General features: G+C 62.4%; 2 protein-coding genes across 5 annotated transcripts in view; both read right to left on the bottom strand.

Annotated features, from left to right (window-relative positions):
- Nucleotides 1-73: 73 nt before the first annotated feature.
- On the bottom strand, nucleotides 74-6,303 carry ISYNA1 (inositol-3-phosphate synthase 1). Of its 3 annotated transcripts, none has more exons than XM_072786700.1 (11): nucleotides 5,837-6,303; nucleotides 2,940-3,068; nucleotides 2,660-2,821; nucleotides 2,237-2,369; nucleotides 1,940-2,133; nucleotides 1,618-1,767; nucleotides 1,320-1,535; nucleotides 1,026-1,190; nucleotides 803-916; nucleotides 512-729; nucleotides 74-375 (listed from the first exon to the last, which is right to left on the bottom strand). In XM_072786700.1, exons 1-11 carry the CDS (start codon nucleotides 5,921-5,923, stop codon nucleotides 174-176), a joined length of 1,770 nt encoding a protein of 589 aa, XP_072642801.1. In that variant the 5' UTR covers nucleotides 5,924-6,303; the 3' UTR covers nucleotides 74-173. The 3 variants fall into 3 exon arrangements, with proteins under 3 accessions (XP_072642801.1, XP_072642802.1, XP_072642800.1); XM_072786701.1 differs by lacking the exon at nucleotides 5,837-6,303 and adding an exon at nucleotides 3,736-3,760; XM_072786699.1 differs by lacking the exon at nucleotides 5,837-6,303 and adding an exon at nucleotides 3,174-3,311.
- Nucleotides 6,304-6,413: 110 nt separating this feature from the next.
- The window catches only part of ELL (elongation factor for RNA polymerase II), a 79,281-nt gene continuing 74,430 nt past the window's right edge, over nucleotides 6,414-11,264 (bottom strand). For both annotated transcript variants that reach the window (XM_072786698.1, XM_072786697.1), the window contains exons 9-12: nucleotides 11,168-11,234; nucleotides 10,712-10,883; nucleotides 9,460-9,504; nucleotides 6,414-8,764 (exon numbers count right to left, since the gene is read on the bottom strand). In XM_072786698.1, coding sequence (XP_072642799.1) covers nucleotides 8,648-8,764; nucleotides 9,460-9,504; nucleotides 10,712-10,883; nucleotides 11,168-11,234 — 401 coding nt within the window. In that variant the 3' untranslated portion in view covers nucleotides 6,414-8,647. The remainder of the gene's footprint in view (nucleotides 8,765-9,459; nucleotides 9,505-10,711; nucleotides 10,884-11,167; nucleotides 11,235-11,264) is intronic.

The following is an 11,264-nucleotide window of genomic DNA, read 5'->3' as shown; positions in this document are numbered from 1 at the left end:
ATGGAGCTGGAGTTGGGTGGTTAGGGTTAGGTCGTACGCAGGTGCTGTGAGAACCCACAGGTGATGCTGGGGCTGATTGTAGCACTGGTTTTATTGTCTTTAGGGTCTTGGAAGGGTTGGGTCCTGAGGGGCAACAGAGGCAACAGTTTGGGGGGAGAAGGATGGCCATGGCCTTAAGTGGTGGGCATCTGGGGTGCCTCAGCCTGCGAGTGCCCATTGGCATCACCCGTACAGCCATTGGGGGCAGTTGGCGCTGGTCCTTTCTTGCAGGGCACAGGGCAGGCAGCAACCATAGGCCCCACTCGCTTGAGGCCAGGGCGCTCCATCTTGTGCTCCAGAAGCATGTGGTTCTGTGGGGGGAGCCCCACACAGGCCCTGGGGGAAAGGTCGGGACTTAGTTGGGCCAGACCCGAGACCAGCAACCCCACAGTCTCCAGTTCCTAGGGTCCCTGTGCATAGCCCGCCAGTGGACATTTGGGCTTGGAGGGGGACCCCGCAGCTGGAGGCACACCTGAGGATATTCTCGATGCAGCTGCGCTGGCGGAAGAGGGCATTGACCACAGGGCTGCCCGGCGGCACGAGTGGCGCCTTGAATAGGAAGCTGAGCAGGGACAGCACGGAGTGGAAGCCCTGCGGCTCTGGGTCGGCATCGGTGCAGAAGCTCACGCGCTGGCACAGCTCGGTCAGCAGCACCAGGTCCAGCATGATGGGTGCGGCCAGGAGGGAGTCCTGCAGGGCCGGTGGGTCAGAAGGTGGGCCGGGCCGGCGGGCAGCCCCACTCCTGCCCCGGCAGGCCCCGTACCTCACAGGTGTTGTGCAGCACCAGCGTGTTGGTGCCGCCCAGCATCAGCTCCGAGGTGTACTCATCCAACGCACGCTTGCTGTCGCCCACGTATGGCACGTACTTGATGACCACCTGGGGGGTGGCAGGAGGTCACAGGGGGTCCGTGCCCTTCTCTGTCAGGGGCCCTTCCCTGCCCCCTGGCCTCCGTGCCCCACCCCCCCACGGCCTATGACCCACGCACACAGTGGTCGGGCTCCTCGCCGGGTGCATAGAGCACAGGGTTGCTCTGCACCATGTCGTCTACCACGCTGCTCTTGGACACCTCTTTGGAACGGAACTGCGGCGGTGCCGACAGGTTCTGCCCGTCATTGTTGCCCAGGTGGTTGTAGCTCACGATGGACATGGTCTGCGGGAACAAGGGGCCCCGGGGGCAGCTGCAGGCCCCGCAGTGCATGCCAGCCCAGCTGCCCACCAGCCTGGCACATGGGGTCCAGGCCCACCCCTCCTGAGCAGTGCACCCCCCAGGCCCACGCACCTTGAGGCCAGAGCCAATAAGGAAGTCCACCAGCACGGACTTGACCTTGGTTTGGCCTGACTTGAAGTCATCTCCACCCACGAAGACACGTCGCTGACGGGCGAGCTCAAGCGCCCCAGGCACCAGCGTGTTCTGCGGGGACCCGTTGAGGAAGGCACAGCCCTCCAAGATGCTGGCCACAGCAAAAAGAGTGGAGGGCGACACCTCCAGGCCCAGCTGTGGACGTAGGCGGGTGGTCAGCACGGAGAGGTCCTTTGGAGCTGGCCCTGACCCCTCTCCAACCCTGAGGGCCGCGCACCTGGATGGTACGCAGCAGGTTCTCAGCAGTATCATTGAGGCCGGGGATGACTTCGCAGAAGCGCTCCGTGTTTGCGGTCCACAGCACGATGACTTTGTCTAGCCCAGCACTGGATCGGAAGTCACGGATGTCCCTACGGATCTGCTCCAGCTGGGCAGGGAGGGAAGGAGGTTGTACAGGCCCCTCGACCTGGGGAGGTCTGGAACCGCAGGATGGGAGCGAGGAGACACATGGACAGTAACACGGGAACGGGGGTTGGGTGGTGGGCGATGTCAGGGAGCAACAAGTGGCAAGGGATAAAGGGCTTGGGGCGGGGCCGCACCTGCTGTGCGCGCGTGCCCAGTATGAGATTGTCAGCTCGCACACTCTGGTTGGCTGCGATGAATTCGGGGATGTAGACGGAGGGCCGAGGGCGCAGAGCCTCCAAGTGTGGCCACAGTTGCTCCTGCAGCCCCCAGTCCAGCACCTGTGCACGCCTCATCGCCTCAGCCAGGTTCAGCGACGATATGTCCCAGCCTGGGGCGGGGGAGGGGGACACCCCCAAGCTCAGCCCAGCCCTGAACATGGCCCCTCCAGGCCCCGCCTCCCACCCCAGCCCCCTGCCTAGGGCCCCGCCCACCGTCGAACACGAGGTCGTCGGGTGCCACCATGGGCAGCAGTGCGCTGAAGGGCACGAACACCTCCTGGCCCTCGGCGTCCAAGCCCAGGCTAACGGTGCCCGCCTGCGTCAGCGAGCCGTAGTAGTTGGCCTCCTGGGGGGCGGCAGGCGGGGCGGAGTGAGGCGGGGCGTGGCGTGAGTCCCTAGCCGGCCAGGGCCCCGCCCGGCAGCCTCAGGCTCCGCCTTCTGGACGCCGCAGCTCCGTGCTCCAAGCCGCGGCAGAAGCCGCTTCCCCTTCGGAGGTTCCCCCCACCCCCGGGAGCCCGCCGGCACCGTAGGCCCCGCCCCCTGAAGGTCCCCTCCTTCGTAGAGCTCCGCCCCCTAAGGGCCCTCTCCCCCGCTCCCCCTGCACAGAGGCCGGCCGGGCCCCACCCGACCCCCCACCTTGCGGCCGGTGCGCGTGGGCCAGGACAGGCGCAGCCGGTTGGCCAGCACGGCGGCGGTGAGCGTGGAGCCGTTGTTCCCGCCCCAGCCGACGAGCATGACCCCGAGCCGGGGCACCTGCCGGGCGGTCCGAAAGGTGAAGCGCGTGGACGTGGGGTACACCTGGGGGCGGACGGCGCCGTGAGCCGGGGGCCACAGGCCCTTCCCCCTCACTGCAGGGACAGGGTCTCCGACCTTCGGTAACTCCCGTCCCTACCCGCCACCCCGGTCCCTTGCCCACCTTGAGGACACCATCCTCGCGGCTGACGCACGTCGTCCGGTACTCGTACTGAGCCTCGATGGCGTCGGGGCCGTAGACCACGTCGGGGCTCTCGACCACGAACTCGGCTGAGGCCTCCATCGGGGAGAGCTAGGGGCGCAGGTTGGGCAGGAGGTCAGCGGGGACGCGCGAGTCGGCGGAGCGAGCCGACCACGGTCGCCCGGAAGCCCGCACTACGCCCGGGGCCGCACTCACCGGCGCGGAGTCAACTCGGACTGTGGCGAACGGCGAGGGCTCGGGGCGCGCGAACTCCAGAGAAAAGAGCCGCGGCCCCGCCCACGCCCCGCCCCTCACCCCACCCGCGCCAGGGAGGAGGGGCGCGCGGGGAGGAGGGGCGCGCCCGCCGGGCATTCGGAGGACTCGGGTTCAAGGCCCCGTAGACCCGGCCATCACCGCCCTGGGGCTCCCGGACAGCCACGTGGGCCACGGACCCCGGCCCGAGCACGGGGCGCGCGGATTCGCCTTGCGCCACAGCCGGTTAGGGCGCGCGGCCGCTTTTCCTCATTTTTACAAAAGAGGACATTAAGGCTGCGAGAGCGCGCCGGGCCAGGCCCAGGCACCAGAGAGGAGATGGCCCGGGGTGCTGGGGTGCTGCGGTGGGGGCTCGGCCCCAGACGGAGCCGGGACTCTGACTCCAGAGCCAGGCAGGCGCCCCGGCGGCCTCGGCCTTTCCCCTTCCAGAGCAGTAGTACCCACCAGGCCCTCCTGACCCGGCTGACACGGTGCGCGGGGCGCTGCGAGGCCTCGGTTTCCCTACCTGTAGCAGGAGGGCTGGCAGGGCCAGGCTTGAGGGGGCCAGTGTTCGGTGGGTGAGGAGGGGTGGGGAGGGGGAGGGGGCAGGGCCAAGGAGGTCAGCTGGGGAGGAGCTGGGCAGGCACAGCACTGCGCCCCCCTAGCACCCAGTGATAAGGGAGCGTGGGAACCCGGCGGGCGGGCGGGGGCGGCTCCCCCAGGAACTTTCCAAAACAAGCGGCCTCCTCCGGCTGGAAAGTTTCCACCACTGGAGCTGACCCAAAAGGTGGATAGTTGGGAAGGCTCGCAGGAAACATGGTCAGGGCCTGGCCTTGGGGGCTGGGGGCTCCAAGACTCCTGTTCCAGGCATCGCCCTCAAGGGACTCCAGTGTGGGGGAGCCGGAAGTAGAATGGGGCACCCCTAGCCAGAGGCAGCACACAAGGAGGGTCTGGCAGGGCAGGTTGCCTGGAGGAAGTGGTTGCTGGAAGGGGTCTGGAGATACGAAGACATCGCCTATCAAGAAATATGAAGAGCTGCCCAGGCAAAAGCCTGGGGAGCGGGCCCAGGGGCCGATGACGAGGTGGCCAGGCGGGAGGGGAGAGGAGCAGTTCAGGGTCAGAGCAGCCCCTCAAGGCTGAGGACAGAGAATATCACGTAATAAATATTTTAGTTTTGTCCCTGGTTTCTGGCTGGAGATGGCGCTCAGTCGCTTAATGGCCGGCGATTTCATCATACCTAACAGAGCCTCCCTAAAAACCCCTGGACGGCATGGGGCTGGGCGGACCCATGGAGGTGCTGGGAGGGTGGCACACCTGGAGGTGGCGGGGCAGCCCAGGGCCGCTCTCCACACTCCACCTTCGGCTCCCTCCACTGGGCTGTTGCAAGGGTTTTTCTGAGCAGTGAGCCATTCTGACAAACCTAGGAGGGAGCCGAGGGAACCCCGGATTTACAGCCGGTTCCTTGGCAGTATGGGTGGCCAGAGACCGTGGCAGGTGTTGAAGTGGGTGGAGTCTCGTGGGACTGAGCCCTTCACCCGTGCGGTGTGATGCGTGCTCCAGGAACCCCAGGAACCGGAGTACACTCGGGGCCGGGGGCCTGGAGGGGGCCTGCGCCAAGTGCCAGATGACCTGGGAACGTGTGCAGAGAGCAAAGGCCCCCTGGCCCAGCCCCGGGGAACCCTAGCATCTGCAGGGCAGTCGGGGTGGGGTGGGGGTGCTAGCAGAGCCGGCTCCCCAGGGGAGTAGGGCAGGAGGCAGCTGGGAGGGACCGGCCTTGGGCTGCTTCTATTCCTAGCAGTCAGGTGGGCACCGTGTAGCAACTGCGGGGACCGCCGGGGTATGTGACACGGGGTGACTGTGCTGCTTGGGAGCAACTGGGCACCCCTGTCCCCACCATAACACAGGCTCCTGAGGGCAGGGGCAGGGGTGTCTTTGTCCCGCTGAGTGCCAGTGCCCAGGTGGAGCCCAGCACACAGGAGGGATCGGGGTGCTGGTAGGATGACAGCTAGGGACATTGTCCAGCAAGGGGCACGAGTGGGCAGCCCCAAGCCCTTGGGCCATGGTACAGGTTGTAAGGTTGGGGGGACCTTTCTGAGGCCCCTGGGGGGCCTGGATTTGTGGCATCCTTGGTCGGGAAGGAGCTTGATGGGACCCCCTGCAGCTAAGGTGCACTCTGGGAGTGATGGCCATGGTGCCTCTGGGGAGCGTGAGGAGCTGCAGGAGAGTTAGTTGAAGGGTCTGGGGGGCAGGTGGACAGGGCAAAGGTGAGGCATGATGGGGTTCGAGGAAGCACACACTAGCCCTGGACCCTGAACTGTGGGGATAGAGATGTTATCCCCGAAAAGAACAGTACAGCCAGGCTGCCCGGGGCGCAGGGTACACTCTGCCCCACAGGGCCTGCTTGACCTCGTCTCCTGCGCTCCTTGGATTCCCCGGCCACCTTCGGACTTGGGCCAAGGCTGCTGGCCAGTGGGGCTGTTCAGGAGGTGAAGGCCCACAGCCCCTGACCCCTGGACCCCTTTCATCCCAGGCTTATTCTTTGTCTGTTTTTCCTTTCTAAAATAAACACCCACCCACACCCCGTCCCTCAAGAGCAGGACCCTGACCCCTGCCTTCCATCTCCTCACCTGGAGGATGGGACAAGGACAGCCGTCCCTGCTGGCATCTTGGGGCCGGGGGATTCCACTGGGCCTCAGCATCCCCATCCCCATCATGGGCACAGGGGCAGCCCCAGCGAGCCGGCCTAGTTGGAAGAAACAAAAACTGTGCCATCACTGCCGTTTCCCCCAGTCACAGCTCATTTCCCCAAGGGAGGGCACTCCCCTGGACCCAGGGGTCCCTACTACTCCTGGCGCCTTTGGCACTTCGGAAGGCCCCTGCTCCTGGACCTGGTCTACCTGTCTGCCCCTGGGGACACAGCCCTGCTCATAACACCCAACCGTGGCTCCCCATGGCCTCCACATCCCACCTCCATCCTTGCCTACCTACGACCAGGCGGTCTGGCCTCATGCCCTGGCTTGGGCAGGGCCCATCGCCTCAGCCTGCCAGCCTCACCTGGCCACCTCCCTGCGCCCCCGCCCCACACCTGCTCATCACCATGGCTGCTCCAGGGCCCAGTCTTCTCCTGACCCCAGCCTACCCCCCCATGGGGCCAGGAGGCCCTGGCTGGGATGGACACAAACACACCCAGGCACTTGGGGCTGCTAGGTTTGGTTCAGTGAAATTTATTGTATGTTGAAAAAATCAGCATTCACCTGTTTAGTGTACAAAAAGGACACTAGTTCTTTTAAGAAAATATTAGGAAACTGAAGACGCGGATGCCTTTCAATCGTAACATTTTGGCAAAAGTGAAAAGTTCTTGTAAACACCAACTCCATGGCTCAAAATAGTTTTTCTCCACAGTACAATATTAAAAGGGGGGAAAAACACAGTATCAATAAGTTAGACCATAGTTAATCAGCTAGAACTTTTGTCCATCAACCCCCAAAGCACAAAACTTTTCTTAGCTTCATAATTCCTTAAAAGGAGAAAAACAACAACAACAAAAAACAACAAAAAGCCAACAACAAAAAGGAAATTCAACTGAGAGTCCCTTGAACTGGTTCCCAGGGCAGAGGACCGGGTCAGCCCTGTGGCTGCAGCCTCCTTAAATAATCCTTCGGCCGAGTCTGCGCGTCCAGCTGAGTACAGTCTGCGCACACCACACGGCTGTCTGCAGAACTCGGGGGTCCCTGGGGTCCGCTCGGCCCTTCCCCCACTCCATCCCAAATGAAAAACAAAACAACAGCTATTGAAACATGAAGGATGGGCTCCCTTGGTGCTCCGGGCACCCCAGGGGGCCCAAGGAAGGGGCCTGTGGGGTGGGGTGGGCAAACTGCAGGTGCCTCCACTCGGGCACTTGCTCTTTGGGAAGCCATTAGGAGGCAGCCCCATGGCTTAGAAAAATAGACACGTCTACCTGAGCATTCTGCTCTCCCCGCCTCACTACTGTTGGCGGCAGCACCCCCCACCCACCCCAGTTTTTGAGCCCCAGGCTCCAGGTTGCAGCCACTCCCTCCACCTTCCCCAGTCCTGGGCGGCTTTGCTGAATGTGGCCCTGAATGTGAACATACACTTCAGGCCCCACTGCACCCTGGCAGCACCCCCCCTCTCACACACACACACACACACACACACACACATACACGCATACACGCACGCACATATACACGCATGCATGAGCGCGCACACACACGCACATGCGTGTGTGGCCCCCCGACACTAGACTGGGGGGACACTAGACTAGGCACAGCTACTAAGCAGCAATTATGTTGTCCATGGATCCCATGCCCCCAGAGTGGGCAGATAGGGTGCGTTTTCTGAACTCGCTCTCGGGGGGGTCCCCTGACCCCAATGACCCCCAGCCCCTCCCTGAGTGCAAACCCTGTGGTGGCTCTGCTAAGATGACCCCAAGACCCACAAGCAGACTGAGGGATGGAGTGAGGTCAACAGCATGGAGACCACACGGTCTCGGCGCGAAAAGAAAAGCAGCAGCAAAGGGGGAAAATTGAGAACATAATAAAATAAAATCCGACACTGTTGTTGCAGCGTGAGCTCGTAGCACAGAAAACCCCCAGTGACCCCCTACAGCTGAGGGACTGAAATAGCAGGGCAGGCCTGGTGGGCTGAGAGCTGTTCTGCCCCTGCAGCTCTCAGCAGCTGCTCAGGGCCAGCTGGAGTTCTCGAAATAGACCTGGGCGGGCCTCTACCCCCTTAGAGCAGACCCCATCCTTGCCTAGGCGGGGAGGAGAGGCCGGGACTGTAGGGAGGGCCTGGGGCGGGGCGGGAGCCGAGCCGGCTGTGCCCCCCTCTCCCCCTTGGTTCCCTCCTCAGTCCTCAGGAACAACTTTCAGATGGCATCTGTAATACTGCAGGAAGGACACAGGGCGGCATCTGGACCCTGGTGTCCAAGGAGGGGAGGCACAGGTTTAGAAAAGATGCTTTCTCTCTCATACAAAAATAGACTGAAGTCTCATAAGCAGTAGCTAAAAGTGGCTGTTTTTGTATAAAACTAGAAAAGGCAGGCGGGTTGGCCTGGGAGTCTTTCATGAGGGGAAGCTGAAGCCCCTCGGGCTGTGATAGGGTAGGAGAGGAGGTGGGCTTCCTGAGGAGCCCATCCCAGGTGTGTGTGTGGGGGGGTGGGGGGGACGAGACGCCTGGCCCCCGGGATCTGTGACCTGCAGGCATCAGGTCTGCAGGGGCTCCCCTGAAAGCCGCGTTGCTGGCTCAGATGAACATGTCTTCCTTGGGTTTATTATTTTTTTTTAAATAAATCTCTTTTTCCGCTCCGTAGCTCCCCCCCCACCCGCCCCCAGCTCCCCCACCATCCAGAAGGGTCAGCCCGGCAAGGGGAGCTGGCCTGGCTAGCCAAGCAGGACCTCCTGCCCTGTGGCCTCAGGCTAGGGCCAGGCCTGCAGCTGCCGCTGGTCATACTCGGCAATGAGCCTCTTGATGTGGGCCAGCTTGCTGTGCAGGTACTCGCAGCGGTGCTTCTCCTGGCTGTAGTTGGTATTGGTCTGCAAGAGAGTGGCAGGGCTGAGCCACATCCTACAAGCAGCTGGCATCCCAGAGCATGGCCATACTGCCCTGCGTGAAGCGTGCCAGCCTTGGGCCAGCTTAGGCTCCCCCTCCTCCTGCCTGTAGGCCAGTGCCCACCAGGAATGACAAGAACCCTTCCTCTACCTCAGGCCAGAGCCTAGGCCTGTCCCTCCCCAAGCCTCATCCTGGGAATCAGGGTCACTGCCTGGATGAGGGTCAGAGGCAAGACTGTCATGAAGCCTCCTTCCTGGGCTCGGGCCTGGCTGGCAGAGAAATGCCCTGGCACATGGGGGCACACACGTGGCGAACCCACAGCTAGTGGCCTTCGGAACAAGAACTGATAGAGCCCTGAGGAGGCATTCCTGCCAGACCAGCAGCTGGGGGTGGGGAACTTCAGCTCCTCCCTTGACCTTGGAAAGAGCTGGAAAGATCCCGGGGGCTGCACCCACCAAGGAGGGGGAGTGCTGGAGGGTGCTGGGGCGCCAAGGGAGGGATGGGCTGAGCTCCTCTGCTGTAAATGGGGGATTGGGGCACAGGAGCTGCTCTGAGGACCTGAGACCCCAACCCAGGCAAGGCTCTTCCTTCCCTCTATCCCTTCCCTGACTGCAGTGCTGCTCACCTTGAGACAGCTTAGTCTGACCCCACCCCACCCCCCACAAGGGTGGAGACTTACCTTTTTGATTTTTCGATATTCCTGCAAAATCTGACCCCGAGTAGTCTGGAGGAAAAACAAAAGAGAAAGCGAACAATGTCCTTGCCTGCAGGAGACCCCCACTGAGTGACCCCTTCTCCCCTGATAACCTGTGACCTGCAGAGTCACCACCAGCCTTGAGACAATAGCCTCAGCATGGCCTGAGAGAAGCTGACCAAAGTAAAGACAGGCAGGCCCAGGCTGGGGTGGGGGTGGGGGTGGGGGTGGAGGATAAGCAGGGCAGGAGGTGGGGGAGGATGAGCTGGGCCAGGGGAGTGAGGGCCAGGGACCCAGCCTCAGGGACAAGCACAATGGCAGCAGAGTGGGAGGGGCTGGTCACAGCTGTGGGAGGGAGGAGGCAGCCCTTCCAGTGTTTAAGGTCAAGCAAAGAACACCCCCCCACCACCACTGTCCCAACCACCTAGGGGTGCAGGGGGATACTAGGGAATGTCCATGTGGGGGCTGCAGAAGGGAGGAGAGCGAGACCCCGGGACTCCTCAGAGCCCTCATCACTTCTTCAGTTAGGAGCTGTTTCCTCTGGAAACCAAAGTGGACCCCACGAGGGGAGGCAGACTCCAACACTCCAATTAATCAGACTAGCTCTGAAAGATGGCATGAGGGAGGCTGGTGAGCAAGACTGGAGCTCCCCCTACACACCCCCACACTGAGCTCCCAATTTGGGCCGGCTTAGGGAACCCATGTGCCTTTGATCAGAGGGTGAGGGACTCCTAGTAAGGGGGCCACTGGGACTCTGCAGCCCCTCCCCCTATGGCTCTGACAGCATGGATGGGCTGTGAGCCGCAGAGAGGACCCCAGGCACTCTTGCAGGGGGGGGACCCATGTGACCCAATCCTGTAGGGCCTGGCTGTTTCAGTTGCTCTGAATACCACCCCTGCCCCAACAGGTCATCTCCCAACTGCAGACTCGGTCGCCAGTGTCCCCATTGCACGGGAGGCTGAGCTGGGCCTGAGAGCCTGTGGACTCCCAGGGCAGAGCCCTGTGGACGGACCCAAACCATGCCAACGGCCAGGGACAGCTGCCTGGCGGGCTATGACAGGGAGAAACACTGGCAGAGCGTGGCAGGCCTTTTCACCTGGGAGGGGCAGCGGCCAGGCTCTGGGGCCACGGGTGGGGTTGGAGGCCTTGGGTTTGGCTGCACCCATGAGAAATGGGCCTGTCTCACCCAGGTCGGGTGCAGAGTGCAGGGATGAGTGCGCATAGCATGGGGCTCTACCTCGTATTCCTCAGAGCCCTGGGAGAGCTGCCGGAGTTGGGCATCCAGCTGCGTGAAGCGCCGTGTGATCTGCTCAATGCGAGCGTGCAGGTCGCGGTACTCGCTATACTCAGCATTAAAGTCATTCTTGTAGCTTTGGCGCTGCTCCGAGGAGGAAATGGTGGCATATTTTCTGAGGAGAGACAAAGAGGGGTCGGAGGGGCTCAGGAGGCTGCTGGGGAGAGGCTGGAGTGCCTATAGTTGCGTGGCTGGCCCACCCCCCCACCCCCCGGCCCTCACCCTGTGGGTGACCTACTGGCTTCAGCAGGAGCCTGGCACTAGGACGGGGGAGAATTGTTGAGAATTGTGAGAATTCCCACACAAACACATGAAGTCAGTCCTCCCTCTGCTAACCTGCAGTGCAGGGGAGAGTGCAGGGTGGGGAGAGGGTGGGAGGCCAGCCAGGGAAGTACTCACAGCAAGTAGTCGGGTGTCTCTGAGGTTGATGTGGGGACACTTGAGCTGTTGCAAGTCCCATTCAAACCTACAAAAAAAGAGCAAATGCACACCATCT

This window comes from Canis lupus, chromosome 19 (genome assembly GCF_048164855.1).
Source record: "Canis lupus baileyi chromosome 19, mCanLup2.hap1, whole genome shotgun sequence".
NCBI lineage: Eukaryota > Metazoa > Chordata > Mammalia > Carnivora > Canidae > Canis > Canis lupus.
The sequence above is the reverse complement of the archived record's forward strand: the minus strand, read 5'-3'. Positions and strand labels throughout refer to the sequence as shown.

Excerpts from the sequence above, each read along its gene's own strand:
- ISYNA1 (XM_072786700.1), bottom strand. The coding sequence starts at position 5,923 with ATGATGGGGATGGGGATGCTGAGGCCCAGTGGAATCCCCCGGCCCCAA. Across the intron at positions 2,822-2,939 it reads GCGAGGATGGTGTCCTCAAG|GTGTACCCCACGTCCACGCG; the intron begins GTGGGCAAGGGA and ends GTCCGCCCCCAG. Across the intron at positions 730-802 it reads TGCTGCACAACACCTGTGAG|GACTCCCTCCTGGCCGCACC; the intron begins GTACGGGGCCTG and ends CCGGCCCTGCAG.